The 19,598-nt window shown below is 41.7% G+C and overlaps 2 protein-coding genes and 1 long non-coding RNA gene across 4 annotated transcripts in view; 1 reads left to right on the top strand and 2 right to left on the bottom strand.

The window, feature by feature from the left end:
* Positions 1–16,687, top strand: part of BRAF (B-Raf proto-oncogene, serine/threonine kinase) — an 84,513-nt gene extending 67,826 nt beyond the window's left edge. For both annotated transcript variants that reach the window (XM_035342781.1, XM_035342790.1), the window contains 3 exons: positions 1,434–1,568; positions 2,439–2,592; positions 8,781–16,687. In XM_035342781.1, the coding sequence (XP_035198672.1) occupies positions 1,434–1,568; positions 2,439–2,592; positions 8,781–8,803 (312 nt within the window). In that variant the 3' untranslated portion in view covers positions 8,804–16,687. The remainder of the gene's footprint in view (positions 1–1,433; positions 1,569–2,438; positions 2,593–8,780) is intronic.
* On the bottom strand, positions 5,260–6,102 carry LOC118176091. Its single transcript, XR_004755273.1, has 2 exons — positions 6,019–6,102; positions 5,260–5,515 (listed from the first exon to the last, which is right to left on the bottom strand). It is a non-coding gene; the product is annotated as an uncharacterized LOC118176091 (long non-coding RNA).
* A 746-nt stretch (positions 16,688–17,433) lies between the features above and the next one.
* On the bottom strand, positions 17,434–18,287 carry NDUFB2 (NADH:ubiquinone oxidoreductase subunit B2). The gene is made up of 4 exons (XM_035342804.1): positions 18,129–18,287; positions 17,898–18,042; positions 17,697–17,788; positions 17,434–17,517 (listed from the first exon to the last, which is right to left on the bottom strand). Exons 1-3 carry the CDS (start codon positions 18,209–18,211, stop codon positions 17,714–17,716), a joined length of 303 nt encoding a protein of 100 aa, XP_035198695.1. The 5' UTR covers positions 18,212–18,287; the 3' UTR covers positions 17,434–17,517; positions 17,697–17,713.
* Positions 18,288–19,598: the final 1,311 nt, after the last annotated feature.

Below are 19,598 nucleotides of genomic sequence, written 5' to 3'. Positions count from 1 at the left end.
ATTTTTATAGACAGACTAGGACTCTTCTTATAGTGATAATCTTTTTCTAACTTCTAATCAAAATATTAATCCCTATATTATATACGGTGTATCAGAAACAAAAATTATGATGATTTTTGAATAATTTCAAGTTAAGTAGTGTAATTATTTAGGAAAGAGTAAGTGCTCGAAGGTGATAATTTGTTTTGCAGCAGAGGTTAGGGATGGTGTAGACAAGTCTTTACTATGAAATGCTGCTCTGGCACTTGGGAATTTCTAAAGAAACCATTTGGGAGGTCTGCTGTCCCACTCTTAATGCAAACACAGATGCAAGTTGAAAGTTGAAAAAGGACTATGGAAGTGTTAGTGCAAATAGCATAGATAGTTTGCTTGAGTTGTGTGTTTTGGCTTTTTGTTTCTGATTTTCTGGCAGGTTGTGGTTTTAGTTTTTTGCCAGATATTTTCAAGATATTGAAATAGTTATACTGCACTAAATATAAAGCATGATACACCTGCTGGGTCTGTCTGACTGTTCAGAAAAGATAGTGATTATCTGCTGCAGCATGAATGGATCTTTGATTAGCTAGTTTGAAAGGGCCTTTTAGTGGCAGCACAACTGCACTACTCAAACTGCATTACATTTGACCTTGGCTTGATGTGAGCTTGATGTGCTCCAGGAGCACATGAACCAGATTCATTGTTTTCCTGCTTTCTATTAATTTTCTTTGTTTTATACTTAAGTTTTATCCTGAGGTGAAATGTAAACCTTCCATGTGAAACAAATTACTGTAAAAATTTAAAGCCTGTCTGTCTCTATGTCATTATCAAAATGGGCCTGTAATACTCAGTTTCTGCAGAGGAAAGGCAGTTTCTTTTTTGCATGTGGTTTTCTTAGGGGTAGGGAGGCGTGGAGCTAGAAGGATGGTCACATGGCAATAATAAGTTTTAATGGTAGAAAAGCAAATGAAAGAATTTATTATCAAAAGGTAAGGTTTCTTTTAATATCTGAAGTCCACGTGTTTCCTAAAATGCTTTTCAGTGTGAACTTTCTGTTAACTTTTGTATTATGAAACAGAATATTTATTTTTAGGTACTCTATTCCTACCACAGTTGCTTATTCTTGTTTTTGTAACAGTTTTTGACACCAAAGGTCTGTTCTTTAGATGGTCATTGCTATAAATGGTAACCATTTACTAGCATTCGTTTCTCCTAAATCTCTCTTAGAAGAGAAGGAGGAGGAAAAGTCTAATTTCTTGCCTTTACTGAACAAGCTAGCAAACATTACTCTTAACAAACTTGGTGATTTCACTTCCAGATACTGTTCTTTGGGAGCAGAAAATTTACTGCTGGAACTAAAATAGTTTAGCAAAATGTCCATCTTTTTTGTTGTTGTTTTTACTGTTTATTTTATGAACTCATCTTGTTCCTCTTCATCTTTTTTTCCTAAAATAAAGATAATTTTTATGGTGGGACGAGGATATCTATCGCCAGACCTCAGCAAAGTACGGAGCAACTGTCCAAAAGCTATGAAGAGATTAATGGCAGAATGCTTAAAAAAGAAAAGAGACGAGAGACCCCTTTTTCCACAGGTGAGAAGTGTTTTTTTAGTCCTCAGTAGACTTCACAATTTAAAAATTAAAAATAAAGATCGCTTTTGAACTCACTGGCTAGTTTAAGATTTTTTTGATTAGTCCTACAGCAGGACATCATAAGAATCCTGGATTAGACCTGGTTACTGTTTAATTAGAAATGTTAATTTTCAATTCAAAAAGCAGATATTAAAATGACTTGTGTATTTGGAAAGTCACTTATTTGTTGGAGAAAGTTTCCATGGCAATCGTGAAATTAATGATTGCAATTAAACACATGAATTAGAACTTGTTGTGTAGGTTCTTAGAAATCTTTATGCTCTGATCCTTCCTCTCCCCCAGGCTTTATGAGGGGAGACTGATAGTTTGGAGACAAAACTTTATTTATCATGCCCGCAGGGGGAGGTTTGGATTCTAAAAGTTGAAGGGGGAAGCCTTAGTTTGCTTCGAAATGTACCAAAGCTTTTTCAAAAACAAATTGAGCTCCCCCTGCTGGCTTTTTGGTAGATGGTACTAGGGAGACAGCTTCCAGAGAAACCGTGTTCGTTTCCAGCGATAATAGGTATAGGTAACAATGCACAAACAAGGAAGCAAATAAAAGGCAATTGTTTGCCTTATGCTTACACAGGGAAATCAGCGTGCCCTTTTAAAGGGGAAAATGAAACAGTTTCTTCACGAAATGTCTTTCTTGGCTTGTGAAGATGTAAGCACAAGAGTGCAATGCAGTAATTTTTTTTTTTTAAGTTTCTGTTTCTATGTGTGTATAAATATCTCTTTTTTTGTAGTTAATTGATGTTCTGCCTTTAGTTTTTAGAGACTGTTGCAACTTTAGAACAACAGATCTGATCACTTATTTTCTGCTTGTTTTAGATTCTTGCCTCCATTGAGCTTCTGGCCCGGTCATTGCCAAAAATTCACCGCAGTGCATCTGAGCCGTCATTAAACCGGGCTGGCTTCCAAACAGAGGATTTTAGTCTGTATGCTTGTGCTTCTCCAAAAACACCCATCCAAGCAGGGGGATACGGTGGGTTTCCAGTACACTGAAAACACATGTGAAAGCATGTGCCTGTGTGTCTGTGTGCTGGTGTGTTCCAATGTGTGCAACACATTTCTACATTCTCAGTTCCTACCAGCTACTTTTTTAAGGTTTATTGGGGGAATGAAGACTCACTTCCTAACTCTGGACATTGAATGTCCTGGGTACAAGTCTATGTTGGTAAGGAGTGCCTTGGGAACAGCTGGCACAAGAAGATTTATAAGGTCACTTAAGAGAAATGGGAAAAGTCACTTCAAAATGAGTGAAACTCCTCTACAGGTCATTGGGTGTCATTTTTGCCTAGTTTATTGATTTGAATTAGTTACTCAGGAGTGTATTTATTTTTAATCAACTCAAAGTTTTGTTTTGTTTTGTTTTTTCTTCCAGTTGAGGTCATTATTTATGAGCGTAAGGCTTTAGATACTTGAGTTAGCAATGCTACTCATATGTGGGAAACAATTGGAAACACAAACTTAGCTGCAAGGTTGAGTGCAGTCAAAACTGCTTGTGGTTAGCAGAAGTAAGCAGAAGCAACACATAATCCAAAAAAAGACCTTAGTGATGTGTGACACTTTTTTAAAACGTTAAGGTTTTAAAATAGTGCTGTTTAGAGAACATCTCTTCATGCAGAGGAGTGGTGGCTTAATTTTGTTTGTTCATTTTGTTTTGCTTGTTTTGTTTCTGTTATTTTTCATTTTTGCCTAAATGCTCTGATCTGCTATAGTTTAGACCATCTCAAAATGTTCTATTACAACACAACAAAAGAAATTCTCTCTCTCTGCTTTTGCTGACTGGTATTGGTCTCTGTATCCTTCAGTTAGCAAGAACTTTATAATTAAAAAAAAAAAAAAACTTGGAACATAACTAAATAAGAGAAAAAAAGCTGCTAACATCCATAACAGGAAAAGAGGATTTGAAAAAGCAGTTGTTTGCATGGAAATCAGTATTATACCATGAATTTTATTAAGGTGAAATACTTTAATTACTTTAATATTTTTAATGATACTGCAGAACACTCTTCTGCTCAGTAAGGGATTGATTTTTTCACTTCTGTATGAAGCTGCTAGTTTGACTAAATTGAATCAAACTAGATATCTCACCAAGAAGTGAGAAACCTTAGCACGATCCTGTCAGCTCACTTGAAAGATTTTATTTTCTCTGGACCATTCCTGTGGAACAGGTGAATCAGAGCACTGGTTCAGGTTACATCAGTCTTTGATGTCAGATACGAAAACAAACAATATTATTAACAATTGTGTTCTTGCATATTTTGAAATTAATTACATGGTTTTGTTTGTTTTAAGCTGTTAAGCTGTTCTTTTTCACAGATATTTCTGCATTGGAAACAAGCTATTGCTATTCTTGTTAGGACTTAAAGGGCCAGAAAGGTACTTATAGAGAGGTGCGCATATTGTTAGCAGTATGTTTTTGAAATAGATGAAGAAATTCCACAAAGGTTTTCCTTTCTGCTGTCTTGCTGGCAACTGAGCCTTTTTTAAAACAGGAAAGTTAGAGAGTTTAAAGAGATGTAAGCAATTTCTACATTTTCTGGCCAGATTCTAATGGTCTTTTTGGCTTCTACTGTTGGAACAGTTTTGGAACTAACTTTTCTCTTTATGTTAGTCAAGAAAACTCAGCTGTTGAAATCTAGCTCTTATGGAGATAGCTATTTATGAAAGTTACTGTTTCAGAAAATCTGTTTCCCATCTTTCTGGTAGTTTTGCCTCATTTGGCAGGCCTATCTTAAAATGAAAACATGATTTAAATGTTTTTTTCTCTTACTCGTTTTTTTATTATTATTTTAGAAAGTCAGGAGGAATGCTTCTTAACCTTTGGGATATGGTATTCAGTGCAGGCTGCAATGCCTATGTCAGTAAATAGCAAGAGGAGGGCTGTTGGGCATTCTGAAGAGTGTAGAATTGCATCATCCCACACAGAAAAGGCTTCACCACACTGAGAGTAATGGAGAGTGCAGAGCCTCCATCACTGCCTTACTTTTTTTTGGGTCTGCCAGATCAGTTCAAGCAAGTTGTTCGCTGTAGTAGTCTTGGTTGTGGTTAAGATTGTCCTTCATTGCTATAGGAACTATAATTTATGGGGGAAAAATGCTGCTATCCTTAGATGTGTTTGGCACCATTGCCTGCAATATGGTCAGTGCACTAGAATTCTTCCTGTGTCATTTACTGTTCTTACACATCAGGCATGATTTGGGATCCATGACCACAACGTGATCTTAGCTTCTAACTAAGCATTTTATGGAGCCAAAAAGAACATTGTTTTTTGTTGATTGTTGCCTTAATCTGGTATAAAAGGCATTTAGGGGTTTAACTTCTGTAGCTTACAATTGCATCTTCAATGGAATTCTGAAACATATATAGGATAAAAAGGCCTAAATATACCTGTGGATTTAGGTCAGTGTTTTCACAGATACGACTCAGTTATATTATTTAGAAACAGGTATCTATAGGTCCTGAAAACAGGTCTGTAACAACCCAGGCTTTCTTGGTAGGTAATTTATACTGTGTGTGATTCCTTTTTTCTTTAGTTCTCTGCACCTGAGTATAGAAACAAAATCTCATGGTACATTCTAGAAGGACCAGATCATCTTAAATGCTGCTGCATATTCTTCTGAGGATATTAATTATCAACATCAGGTCCTGTTCCAAATATTTTATTTAGCCGGTGGATGGTATCCAGATTAGAAGATCAGTGCAAGATCTGACAGAAAACTGCCTCTTTCTCACGTATTTTTTTCTGTGTCTGTGAATGTAATCCAGGCAAGTAGGTGTATTTGGTGTAGAAATTCTTTCCCTTTGATAAGCCAGTTATTCTCATCTTCATTCAACAAGGCTGACATGGGCCTGGAAAGGAACCATTCTTTTCTTTCCAGTTCTTCTGAGAAACGTGGCATCTACCCAGGGATAAGTAGAATAGTTAGGATGCCAGGTACATATCTTAGAGACCTCAGAAATCCAGCTTACTTTTAAATTTGTGAGCGTATAGGTTGGTAACTACATGCTAAATCCTTCCAGAAATAAGAGCCACTTGGTTTGCTTAGAAAATGCCCTTATAACATATTGTTTGGGCACAATAAGAAATAACATGGTAATCTTTTTCATACAGATATTTTGGAGGTGCATTTAAAATAGTGCATATAAAATGTGACAAGTATGAAAAGACGAGTAGCAACTAACTCAAAAGGGCTCTGTAGGTAGTGCAGATTTTCAAATGCTATGCACCCTTTAGAAAGAAAGGCCTTTCTCTGTTACCAGTCAAAGCAAGTATCCAAAGTTCTTCTTGGTAAAAAGCACACATCAGACATCTGTCTCACAACAAATAAAAATGTTGAAATGTTGTTTTTATCGCATCCCAAATCACAAATTATGTGGTTTCATAGCTTCAGGGTAAACTGACCTCATTTGGAGCAGCCAGGCCCAGCTTCTTACCCTAGCACTGGCAAATAACTCCGTGAATTCCACAAGGGGGATCCTGTTCCTGCAGGACAGAGCGTATCAGGACACATTCCTAAAGCTGTCTTCACTTCACCCATTCATTGCTCTCAAGCCAGACCTTCCTGTCCTGTGAACAGGACTATGGATTCATAGTCCAGCTTATTTCATTTACCTGCATGCATTCTGAGTCTCAGGAAGGGGTTGCCTGTGCTCTCTCCCCCTCTTACGTGTGAGATTTATTTGGGAAGATAAAAGAACCAGCTACAGATATTTTAGATCATCAGAGTAGAAAGGGTGACATAAAGCATTTTAGCTACTCCTCAGAAAGTTCTGTTTTCACCTAACATGATAGAGAATTCCTGCAATGTAGATAGATAATGCCATCTACACTCTTCATCTAGGGAAAGTTTGTACTGGTAACCACATTTTACACATGTTCAATCAACATAATCCCACTATTAGATGAACATGTTACCCATTTGGTCACTTACTGATTTGAGAGCAGACTAGCACCTCAGTTTTGAAAGGGGAGATTTACCATTAGCTTCTCACAAAATAATCATTAAAAAAAAATCTTTACTAAAGTTTTATTTAAATTGAGAAGTCTGAAAATCAATTTTAAAGCTACTGTCCTGTCTGAAATACTTCCTGACTTCTGCTCCTGTTTTTCCATTGCACTTTCCTAATTAATGGTTCGTCTTTTATCATCTGAAATCCCCATACAACTATTAAAAGCTGAATTATTAGCAGAAATGGGCAGAAGGACAAGATGAGTAATGAGAGAGCAATCTCTTGTTTATAAATTGATCTTTAATCAGCAGTTTAGGAAAGCAGACTGAAAAAATAAATTAAGTATAGCATGTTTTGAAAGTGTAGCTAAGCATGAATGTCATTCTTAAAAATTAGCTTCACTTGATCACTTTTGTTGTCCTTCTCTTAAAAGGAAAAAAGGAGGGGGAGAGAAGTACAAAAATTGAGGTGCTGTTAGAAATTATTGTGAAGAGAGTTGAGACTGGTGAAATGTGCCAGAGAGAAGCAAGAAAAATATCAAATAGTAAGGGTATTTTCGAGCAAGGGTTTTATCTGTTGGTAGAACTAGTAAAAAAAGGCAATTAGGCTCATCATGAAGGTTTTTATTTTCTTTGTTTTATTTTGTTTGTTTTTAATGTTGTTATAGTTACCACCATAGACTATTAGGACACATAAAGCTCAAGGTGTTTCACAGTCCCCCATACCTACCACTCTTACTTTAGACCTTGGGTGCCCTCCCTTCTCATCTCCCATGAGGTATAGGGTCCTCTCCTCTTTCCATGCTTTCTTTCTGTTATGTAAATCAGCTATATCAGCTGTTCCTACCAAGCCCATGGATGCCCTTTCTTCCGCCTCCCCCATTGCAGGCTGCTGATCATTTTCTTGGTTCCCTTCTTTATAAAGCAAGACATTCAATTGAATTAATGCTATCAGTGTAAAATTCTGTTCTTAAGGATATTTCCAGATTGTTTCCAATATTCAGAATAAAAATCTTAAGAAAAATGGAAGCCAGCAAAACACTTGCTCTTGAAAAGATGGAAGGACACTAAGATAGGAAAAGGTTGTTCAGATGTGATAGCATTCAAACCCTTCTGTTGGAGCAGAGGGTCTCTTCTGTGTATTTCATTCCTTCATTACTAGGAAAGCTCTGAGAAGCCCTGTCATTAAATAGCATAAACTAACCCAAAATTTATGTGGAACACAACAATGGGAAGTTATATGTACATTTCTTTTTCTTCCACTCCAGAGTCCTTTGGGTTAAGCATATTTGCACACCCCTCCCTCAAAACCTAGAGAATACAATTTCTGGGTGGCAGGAATTTTTTTTTGGCTAAAGCATAGGATTAAGAAGATGAGGATTAATATCTTAGTTCAGCTTCTATTCAAGGTGCTGGCAAACTTCTTAAGACCTTGGGCATCAATTACTCCCTGGTGCCATGGTTTCTTCATCTCTGAACTGCTACTATCAGACTGTCCCATGGTGTGCTGAGACTAAATAAACTGTTTAGAGATTCATGAGATGGTTGCATGTGAAAGCACTGTGTATAATTTCTGTTTGTTCAGTAATTCTTCAGGGAACATGGGCTTGCTTTATTTCTTGTGCTCCCTGTTAGTGAGGTCTATTTTCTGGTCTGGGCCTAAGCAGACAATCTCATCAGTCTTTGTTTTCTTACAGTAGGTTACTATGTTGGTCTCTAAACCAGATCCTGGCATTCTTTAGTACTAGTTTAATACTCAAGACACTTTACTGTATATAGTATTTAAAGATTAATGGTTGTGTCAAATTTGCTACTAAACCAGTTTTATACCAGGATAGAAATCAGTTTGCAGTCTGACACACTTATTGCAATTACTGTTTTTGAGGAGGTTATACATGCAATAAATAGGGAGTTTAAAGTGAAATTTACCTGACGGATTTTATTTTAAATGCATGATGATTAGACTTTGCTTGAACCTGCAGACCTCTGTCCTGGGAAGAATGGGTATAACTTGCTTTCAAGAAATTCTTTTTCAGTGAAATATGCTGGGTCTGTATTCAGTGTTCTTTTGCTGTGTTTCTTTTATGCTTTAACAGTTTGCATTTTTTAACATCTTTGATGTCCAACCTAATGTTCAGCTTGTCTGGAGAAAATCTCTGACCACCTCGTAACCAAAATCACCTTTTTAAACCAAGCTCTTGTCCTCCCTCTACAGGAGAATTTGCAGCGTTCAAGTAGCCACAGCACCATGGCAGCACCCACTCTGTTATTTAAGTCTTGTGTTCCTACAGTTTCTTAACATCAAAACTATTCTGCTCCGCCAAGCCTAAAGTAATTTAGAAAAGATATCCATAAGCTTAAAAGTGGAGCAGAATGGAACTGCCAGTCCAACACAATGGGAAAAAGTACCTTTTTAGGAACCAGAATACTCTGCTGCCAGTGTTTCTCCTTCAACACAAAACACCACGTGCATTCGGAGACCCGCAGTGGCTGCCTGTGCCGTTGGCATCATTCCCAGGAGAGAGGAGAGGGCGCTCGTGGTTTGACTTTGGTGCTCAGGCGTGAGGGGATGGAACTGCTGCTGCAACTTAGGAGACTTGCTTTGGATGGTCTGCCGGTCGGCTTTCTCCCTCTAACAACGTATCATCAGAGGCTGAATATCTGATGAGTGCTAATTAAAAGAATCATCCTCCGTTCTGATCTCTCTTCCTGGTGTACTCACTGGTTTGTGGACAATGCAGTATCCCCTTTTCACTGTGTTACAATGTCAAACACCTAATTCTGTCTAAATTGGAGGGTTTTATTCCAGTAAAATTAAAAAGCATGGGGTGGTGGAAGCTGGAGAAGATGTTACTCTAAAGGTGAAGATGTTAATCTGAAGGAAAAGGGGATGCTGCTGCACTTTTTTCAGATTTACTTTATCACTTCCTCAAAAAACAAATGACAACCACCAACCTTAACCTTTTCCTTTTCCAGTATTTTCTTGTTGTGTGCATATACAACATCTTCTAGAAGGGTTAAGTAGATCCTTCTTTTGTTGGTCCAGCAACAAACGAGTTTTAAAAAAAAATGTAGCGAGATTGTCCTTGTTTTTTCTTTTTGCTTTTTTTTTTTTTTGGTATCATATGATACAGTGTATTTATCAAAGATGCTACTGCAGCATCTGAAGTCTGTAGAATTCCTGATACAGACTGTGAACGGTGTATGTACCTACTTTAAAAGTTTTATTTTAAACGAGGGTGCAGGTTAATGCCAGGTACCTTACCAATATGTAATGTTTTCATAAATGGGAAAAAAAGTTCTCAGGTTGAATTGAATACAAATACAAACCCCCCTAGAATTAGACATTCCGAAAATTGTTTTGGTACTTTCAACAGCTTTTTTTTTTTTTTTAACGATTTTTATCCTGTTAACTAAATGTCCTCTGATACGTGTGTGTGTAAATGTGGAGCATCTTGTCCTAATGGCAAGTTGTTAGATCAAAACAAAACGGTACTTGCTGGATCCACTCTGACTACTTCTCTCATCGCTTTCTTCCGTGTGATCTCCTTCCCTTCCGTTTGTCTTTCCCTTTTGTACACTTTGCAAACTGGGATGAAGGTGGCGGTATCTACTTCAGAGTGCTTTGTTTTCCTGTCCTCCAGTCCTGGTTTTCAAATGGTTGGTAGCTTTTTGACAAGTTACCCAGTCAGGGAAAAAAAAAAAAAAAAAAAAAAAAAAAGAAAAAAAAGGAAAAAAAAAAAAAAAAAAAGCTCATCAAGTTCTGCACATTGTTTACCTCTAGTAGAATATCTTGTGATGTGATCTGTTTGCAGAGTTCTCTGGTATGTGGTATTAAATGTAAATTATTTGTACAGAGGCAAGTCAGACCACATTAGAAAGAAATTCAAGCTCAGACAGAAGTTTTTAGAATTTGATCCGCATCTGCCCTGTACCACTCCACGTGAGGCAGGAGAGCTGACCCACCTCTGGCTGGGAGGTCTGGGGGGGAGGGAGATGTTAGACAAAACCGTGACAAATAAATGAAGGAGTTAAGTGTGTGTGTACTCCGGTGTCCCTACTAAACGTGTGTATTGGGCAAGGGGACCGTCCGTGTTTCTGTCTGCAGAAGGCTGCTCCCAGGCTAAGGGAGAAACACACGTCAGTAGCGGGATGCGGTGTTAATACCCCGGAGCTGTGCGGTGTTGCTGGTAGTCTGTGATGGTCGTCAGTAAATATTTACTGGGCTTATCGGGACCGGACTAATCTGAAGTGGGAATTATAACTGAAATACTGTGTATTCATATTAATTCCACAAACATTAGCAAGACAGCAATAGTGAATGACTTAATAGTCACTACAAGAATGAAGTGATTCATGTTGGTACATGAATAGAATTGACTTTGTGTACAGGATGCATTTAAAAAAAAAAAAAAGCACAATTTTTTCTCGTCTGCTGTGGGTCTTCAGATGCTGTAAGGCTTTTTCTCCTCATTGAGACTGGCAGGAATTTCAGTAGTAGCAATAGCCACTTCCCAGTGTGGAGAAGCTGCTGAAGCGAGCGGTGGTCGGAGGCGCGGACGTGACCCGGGTGGCAGGCGGCAGGGCCGGTGCGGTCGGCAGGCCAGTGAGATATTCACAGACATCAGCTCCAAGAGAGCCCCGTCGCCGTTCATTCTCCTTCCACCCCACGCGTTGTTTCAGCCCTTGGATGGGCTGTGGCCTAGTTTGTAAATGTAGGGCATACTGGAAATTAATATGCTCTTGAAAGAAACTGTTACCGGAGCGAGTACGTACAGGTGGTTCAAGAGTCGTTGGTTTCACAGAGGTTGATAAAAGCCCTAGTTCCTTCCACAAGGTCATGTTAGCAGAAAACTGTCTGCTAAAATATAACTGTTAGGAATTCCTTTGCTTAAGACGAACTTATTTTTGTGAAGATTCATTACCCGTAAGTCTACAATATGCTTCTTGAGCCCATAGGAAAAGCACAAGGAAAATTGCTATCCTTGTCCACGCAAAGCACTTTATAAGTAACACATGATCTTTGTTTTATTTTCTTTTTTTTTTTCTTTTTTTTTTTAATTGGGGTTTGTTTATTTTGTTTCATTTTTCTGTTTTGTCTTTTTTTTTTTTTTCCCTGAGGAATGTGCAAGTTGTTTGGCTGCTGTTTAGAGAAATCCTTTCAGGATGCATTTCTACTGGTTTCCGTGTTTGTTCTTTTCCTTTTGGATAGCTGTAGTAATATGTTTGTCTTTAAGAGGTCCCACATAATACTCATGGAAAACTTTGGAAGAAATTTGGTTTGTAAATAATCGGGATTTTTTTTTTCCTTCAAGAATGTTTCTGGATGTCTTGCATGCCATCAGAATCAGTCTTAAAGGTGCCCTGTTGATATTTAGGGAATGGGGAGATGAGTAGACAAGAATTGAATACCCTGTTACAGCAGTGCAATGAAGGAAGTAAAGTGAAATGAAATAACCAATACATTCATGTTCATTGCACCAAACTTCTTAAGCTTCTCTGTGATGTCCCAACCACAAACACATGCCATAGGATGGAAATGCTAGTACATGTTTTGTGTGTGTGTGTGTATGTGTGTGTGTGTGTTGGGACAAACATCTAGGCAGTCATGTTGCCTATCTAGTATCTTAAGAACTATTTTCAAAACAACCCGTATCCAGTCCCAGCTCTTCATGATGTCCTTACTGACCACGCACGTACCTGACCCTCTGCCTTCCTTTTCCCGACAGTTGGAAGAGAGCTGTTACCCATTACATCTTCCCTGTTCAGTGTGTGATTGTTTCCTATGGCATATTTGCTGGAACTGGAACGTTGTAGTGGAGCTTAAACCACATGGTGTGAGCACAGAGGCCTGCTTATTTTGAAAGTAATTTCTGCATGAATTAAATCCTGTATGGCCCCAGATACAATTAGCTCAGTAGGGTTTTGTTGTTGTTGTTGTTTTCCCTGAACTCATACAAGTCATTAAATGAATCCACTTCCCTTTTATGCTTACCTAAAATCATCTTCTCTTGTATGGGAATGCTTTAGCAGCTGATGATGATGCAGAATGATTGAGGCCATGTACTGCCATCTTACTGTGGCCTCTCAGCATCAACTGGACTAGTACGTGCTCATCAGAGGCAGAATTTGGCCTTTACAATCTAAAATGAATGAAATGCTGGGTGTTGATAAATACCAGGTCCTTCCACAAATGCCCCAAGAGAGGGGGAAAGACACTGAAGGTCATGTATAAATAGGTTTGCTTGGTGATGTGAACTCATCCAGAGTTTTGCAGAATATCTGGAGAAGCCAGGTCCTCAGAAGCCTTACAATCAAGTGTAAGTTGAGGATTTAATAACGGAAGGGGCTAAATTTAGGGAAGAAGCGTGTAGACATTTCACACCTTTACAGACTATAAATTGAATTCCCTTCTTTACTGTGAGTACAGCATGTGTAGCACAAATTATTCATAGTACTGTAGGCAATGTCTTCTGTCTGTCGAAAAAACCTTTCACCAGTAGCACAATATGACAGGCAAAGCTTCTAGGTACAGACAAGCTCAGTTAAAAACCAGTTGCATGAATGGACTGTTATGGCATCGCTTCGAAGGTGCTGGGTGTTCTGTTTTTCTGTTACTCATTTTACATAGAAGTTTGTGAAACAAACTGTTCACTGCAGCCTTGTTAATATGCATTTGCACTTCGTGTCTGTTTTGGCATGCAATTTTAAGTATCTTTTGTCATTGCTTCATTACTTCTTACCAAGTAAAAATCATCAAAAGAGCAGAAAATTTAAGTTTCGAGGATGCTAATGTAGAAGCTACTAAGTCAGCAGTAAATAATGACAAAACTGTGGAGGGAGGAAACTGTTTAAAAACTGCAGAATATAGAGGATACCAAGAAGGAATTAAAGTGAAAAGTAGCCTGTATCTTTTCTCCAGAAAAGAGAGCTACCGAGACCCTCTGAAATGGTTTACCTAGGAATCCCCCCAAGAGTCTTGCAGTTTGCCAAATGATCATGTGCCTTCACAACCTACAAAGTACACCAGAATGTAAACCAGGTGCTTTCTAACTAGAGCAGTGGCTTTGGTTTACTTCTGATGCAGTAGTTTTGTATATAGCTGTTAATATAGGTAGGCATTTTGGAGCTGGTAAACTTCTGTAAAGGAGCAAGGAGAGCAGAGAGCATTCCCCAAAACACCTGCAGTCATTTCAGAGCTAGGAACTGAAAGATACTGATTCAGTTACAGTAAACCTGCTACTTGAAATCTGCTCTACTGAAAAATGAATGAGACTCATTTAATTTAAATAAATAAACCCTCCTACCCCTCCAAAGACACAAATATAGTGTCAAAAAAAGGTAATGTAACACTTTGAGTTACACTATCGTGACGGAATGAGACGGTAGATGAAAAATGAGAACTAGATTAGGAGAAATTGATGGCTAGTACTCCTGTAATCAACGTCCACATATATCAGATTATACAATGAATTCCCTGGCCCGGAAAGTGCAATTAATTTTGTTTTATGGAACATCAGCAGGCTTCCTTAGCTCTTCCTCAGGCCTCTTGCAGTTCCTCAGCAATGCACACTAACCCTGGGAGACGATAGGTATCTTGTCGGCGCAGGGACAGCCAGCGTGTTCCAGTTTGCTCAAGTTTCGGTCTGGATACAGAGGCTTCTGGCAGTACCTACATACTAGTGTCACATTGAACCTATTTGTCCAGAAGGACAAAAGAATGGCTTTCGGTGTTAGTGCTTTTTCTTTCGCAGATCTTCCCCTTTTCTTTTTTGGTGTGAGACTTTGGACATAATTGTAAATCACAGAGTTATGTCTAAATGCACAGTTTGTGCAAATATTAGGCTGGTTTTAACTTGGTTTTATCCCTTTTAGAAATCAAAGTATAATTTTTTTAAAAAAATGTTTTCCTAACATTGCAGGGACTATCTGGAATCCTTTTACCGACGGCAAATTCTGCACTAAACGTATAGAAGTATAAAAGGGTTGGGGGGTTGTCTTTTTTCAAATACAAAATCACAAAAGTCATTTCCCTGTTTTGCCAAGAGAAGGGAGCTGATGGGAGTGTTTAGGAACTGCTAAAGTACCTAGGCGTTTGCTTTAGAGCATCGCAGCAGCAGTGTGTTCAGCTCCTCCCGTCTCCTTAAGAGGAGCCGTGGCCTGTCCAGACGTTTTGTCCAGCGTACCGCACTGGCAGCAGCTGTACTTGAGAATAAGCCTGGTGTGACATCGGCTTTTGAGTAAAACAGAAAAGCAAAGGATTGTGTGTTCTTTTTTTTTGTTTGGGTTTGAAAAATGGTTCGTTTTTGGTTTGCTAAATGTCATTCTGTGTTGCATTTGTGTAATCACCCTAGTTGAAAAGAAAATCTGTGTGTGTGTTTGGGAGTTTCTTGGAACATTTTAGGAAAAGAAATGAAGCCCACCACCTGGGCACAGATGTTGGGTCTGGGGGCGAAATGGACCAAACTTGGGTGTTGGGTTATTTTGGGACGGTGGGAGATTGTGAGGGCATAATTTAAATTAACTCTGTCTAAAATAAAACGTAAGTGCAATAAATGTGCTTTTTTATTCAAAGCTGTGAACCTCTAGGGGGGAAAAAATGAAAGAAAAAAATGCACATCATTCCTTCATGAGCCTCGTGTCCTACCTGCCTCCCCTTCCTCCCCCCTCTCCGCACTCAACTGACAGAAACCTGCCAGTGGCCGACTTGCATGTGTTGGCGACCCAAACCACACCACGGCTTTTCTTCCGCTCTCACCCGTTGGGACTGGGGAAAAGTCCTGCCCCTGCTTCTCGCCACCCTCCAAACTCCCCTGGGTGCCGGCGCTGACCTGTGCTGCTGGAGCAGGCTCTGTCGGACACGGGCTGCGAGCGCCAGCCCATCGGCTCCGTGCCATCCCCACTGCGAGCCTTTCACCCACCAGCCACAACTCCCCACCCCGTGTCCGATCTCCTGAGGTCTCCCAGGGCTGGGCAGATGACACCTTTTTCTTAAGCAATTGCAAAAAGTAAGCAGTCATCAGCTGCCCCGCTGGGTCCCTCTTTGTCCCTGTGTCAAAACACACATGCAGACTGGCCACTGTTGCCTTCTGTGACTCTGCCTTGTTTTGAAGCAGCAGGTGTACCTGTTTGTAATCAGCCGTGCACAAGTTGCACTCTCTCTCTTTCTTACTTGAGCGCACGCAGCTTTTCCTAGGTTAGGAAAGGTGCACCAGTCTGGGGGGGGTTTCCACGGGAGGCTTAACGCATACGTTTCATTGACGAGCGATGGAAGGTGTAGCACTCGGTCGTCAGACCCCATGGGGGAGTGAGAAAGGACTGGCTCGTTTAAAGTTTATAGATAAACAGATCTATATCCTTTAAACTTGATTATTTTTATATATAGTCAAGACAATGGCATTACCTCATAATACAGAGGCTCGTTTATGAGAGGCAAAGTAGTAAGGAGAGGAAAGGGAAATTTATATACAGATTTGATTTTCTTTTTTTGTTTGTTTCTTAGTGCAATGATGTATATGTCCCAACAACTTAAACTCTGTGCTAACACAACATTCCTTTCAGCTGTATTCTTTTTGACCACGGAGGTTTGCAAGGGGCTTATGACGGCAAAGTAGAAGGTCCAGTCTGATTACTTAAGAAAAACAAAACAAAAAAAAAACGTGTTAGTAGATTTCCATAGCTGCTTTTTAAAATCTTACAATGGAGTAATTGTTTTGAAACTTGTATTTATTTTTTAATTCATAACAAAATGTTTATTTTCAGTTTTCTGTTACGTATAGGTCATGGCAAGTCCCCTTCCTTCCCTCTCATGTTTCCCCTGTAATTGCCAATACAACTTACTTTTCTTGTCTGTTCCTTCCCCCCTTTACTTTTGTTGTCCCTTCATTTGTATTTTGGAGTTTTTCTCATGTAAATTTGTACAATGGGAAATATTGTCCAGTTTGGTTAGAGAGCATGGAGACTTAAAACATAATAAAATTTGATAGCTGAATTCAGATTGAAGAAAACTATTTCTGTGTAAAGTTATTTAAAGAACTCTGTATTATATAAAAGGCAAAAAGTTCTATGTACTTGATGTGAATATGAGAATACTGCTATAATAAAGATTGACTGCATGGAAAAGTCTGAAGGAGATTGATTGTCATGTAATTCACAACTTGTCCTCTCAGTGAAGTTCCAGAGGTGCAGCCAGGGTCACTCAATGCGAGTGAAAAGTTAACTTCAGAATTAACTTTTAGACAAACTAACAGTTAGTTGAGAACATAACTCTGTGCCCAGAGAATAACTCGCCTCCCTTTGCATTTCTTATGCTGGACTCCCAGAGAATAACTCGCCTCCCTTTGCATTTCTTATGCTGGACTGTTTCTTCCTTGAAAGCTGTGCTCAACACTTTTACCTCCAGAGAGGGTTTCACTTCACAGCGTTTATTCCGAACTCTGATGATAGCTACGGGAGATTCCCCCTCACCCCAAGGAAAGCTTGGCACAAGCTGGCCTCTCTTTAAGAGAGCTTCTTCTGCTCCTATAGAAGCTGTTACTCCAAGATGAGAAGAGCCCCAAGGCCGGTTTTGTTGATGAAATTTCAGCAAAAGGTCTTTTCAATTAGTGCCTCTTCTGTTCTAACAGAGGAATTTTACCCCCCCCACACACACCTTTTAGTATCTGCCAGACACGCAGTGACAGGATTTGTAGCTACTGTGCTTTCATGCAAGTTCCACCTCACCCTCCAGCTGTGGACATGCCACCTCAGTCCCCAGGGGGGCATGCTGTTTATTAAGCGAAGATCACACAGGCTTTCAGGTCCAAGTACCCCAACTCTAGAGCTGCAACATTCCTTCTCCAGAAGTTCCACAGCACTCACAAACAAAGTACAGCTTAACTTAGTTTCTTTTATTGAAATCAGGACAGAAGAACCAAAGACTTCATCCCAGGGACCGCTGCGGTTCCGCAGACCTGCAAGGAAGAGAAGAGGCTCCAGAGAAACTTTTTGCCAGTCCTCCCACCGCGGAGGCAGGGGGAGATCCTGTCACCGCTGCCTTCAGCCGTTAATTTCGCAGAGCCACGAAGAGAAACATCCCCTTAAGGGGGCGAGCAAGGGGTTAGGGGCTGGTACAGGAGGCAGGGGGCCGTACCGCGGTGCTGCCGGCGCCTACTCCGCGTCGTCCGGGGGGATGCCGAGCTCCTCGTCCGTCCACGCCGCCGGGTCGGGGTAGGGGAAGTGGCCCTGCAGCCATGTCGTGAGGCGCTGTCACGACACGGCCGGGCCCGGCCCCACCGCCCCCCTCCCTCCCTCCCTCCCTCCTTCCTTCCCAGCGCGGCCGCGGCTCACCCACCAGCACCATGTCGGAGCTGTGCCACAGGTGCCACAGGATCCAGAACCACATGAAGCCGCTCAGGATCTCGCTGCGCACCGCCTGCGCCCGCGTCAGCTCCGGGAACTGCCGGTACCGCGGCTCGATGTGCACCCCTCCGCCCGCACTGCAACGAGCGCCTCGCTGACGGACCCGGACCAACCGTCCCGGTCCGTCCCGGCCCGTCCCACCCCGGCCCCGCTCCCCACTCACTGCCGCCGCCCGATCCCGATGCCGGTCCCGGTGCCGCCGGCCCGCAGCAGCCGCCCCGCGCAGCGCCCCAGCGACGCCAACATGGCGGCAGCGCGGCCCAGCCCCGCGCCCGCAAGGTCACCGCAAGGCGCCTCGGCGGCGGCCGGCACCAACGCGCCGCCGGAGGGGGGGGGGCACCGGCTCCTCGGGGCTGACTTCGGGCGCGGGGGGCGCAGAGAAAGGAGCGAGGCCACCTCCGCAGGCCAAAGACTCTCTGTAGATAGTGGCAGAGAGGGACACAGCTGCTCGCGGTTAGGGAAAGGCTGGAGGAACAGCTGGTCTTCCCCCCCGGGACGCGGCAGTTGGTTCAGCCCGAGGTGCCCGGTCGCGTAGCAACGGTGAGGGCGCTGAGGCGATCCGAGGCGCTGAGGGGAGCCGGGCAGCGCTGCGGCACCGCGGGCGCCCACCGGGAGAGCCGGGTGCTGCTGAGGAGGCGCAGCCCTGGCGGGGACCGGCGCTCGGTGACGGCTCCCCCCGAGCTGGTCCCCCCCGGGCGGCATCTCGCTCCAGGCTGGGAGCGGGTGGGTGCTGGACCGAGCCCTAAGCTCGTCCCGTAAGTCGCCGTGTGAGGAAAGGCAGCGCCTTGCGTGGCCCCTGAGCAGCGGCACCGCCGCCAGTGCTTGGGGACAAGTTCGGTGCAGCTTGGGGACAAGCGCAGGTACGGCTCGGTCTAGCAAAACTTATACGAGGCTAGATCTGGTCCGTAAAGCGATTCCGCTGTACTTTACAGACCAGCACTCGGAAAGGGGCGTCACTGACAGCCGGAGGGGAGAAACCCTGCCCTGGTTTTACGTTTTCTTTGCTGAGTCTCTTAAGTAAACAAATAACAATATCACCTACACCAGTTAACATCCCAAACTACCTCTAATAGTGCTCAGCTGACATAGCACAGGTTTTCTATGTCCGCCCTTTGACCTCTTTGTAGTTAACGGATTTTAAGTTCCCTGCTCTTCAGTCCTGTAACAGACTTAAGCTGTTGCTGAAACAGCATTACAGGGAACAGCGGGAAACTATTCATTCAACCATTGTTTTTATTTAATACCTTATCAATTGATTAATATGAAATGAGTTTATCCTTTTTTTTTCATTAAAAACTGAATGCTTTGATATAGGATTCGTAGTCTGGTTGTCACCTCAGCCTCCCTGCTCCCTTGCACTCTGTCTTTCTCTTCTCTCAGAGAAGACACCATTACCTTTGTCATCTCAAACGTTTCACATGCTGCTCACCTGTCAGGTCCCCTTGCTGTTCTGCCCAGGCCACCTGGCGCCAGTGGTGACTCTGACCTGCAAAGTTGTCTTCCTAGACTCAGTTCCTGACCCCATTCTTACCTGACTTCTGCTCCTTTCATTGACCTTACAGCTCACGCTTGCTGGAAGAGTTCAGCTCTCTGTGTAAGAAGCAGGTCGCAAGAGGAGCAACCACAGGTTGTC

This window comes from Oxyura jamaicensis, chromosome 1 (assembly GCF_011077185.1).
Source record: "Oxyura jamaicensis isolate SHBP4307 breed ruddy duck chromosome 1, BPBGC_Ojam_1.0, whole genome shotgun sequence".
Taxonomy (NCBI): Eukaryota; Metazoa; Chordata; class Aves; order Anseriformes; family Anatidae; genus Oxyura; species Oxyura jamaicensis.
Note: the sequence above shows the minus strand (reverse complement) of the source record. Positions and strands in the feature narration are given on the sequence as shown.

Excerpts from the sequence above, each read along its gene's own strand:
- NDUFB2 (XM_035342804.1), bottom strand. The coding sequence starts at position 18,211 with ATGTTGGCGTCGCTGGGGCGCTGCGCGGGGCGGCTGCTGCGGGCCGGC. Across the intron at positions 18,043-18,128 it reads ATCGGGATCGGGCGGCGGCA|TGCGGGCGGAGGGGTGCACA; the intron begins GTGAGTGGGGAG and ends CGCTCGTTGCAG. Across the intron at positions 17,789-17,897 it reads ACAGCTCCGACATGGTGCTG|GGCCACTTCCCCTACCCCGA; the intron begins GTGGGTGAGCCG and ends ACATGGCTGCAG.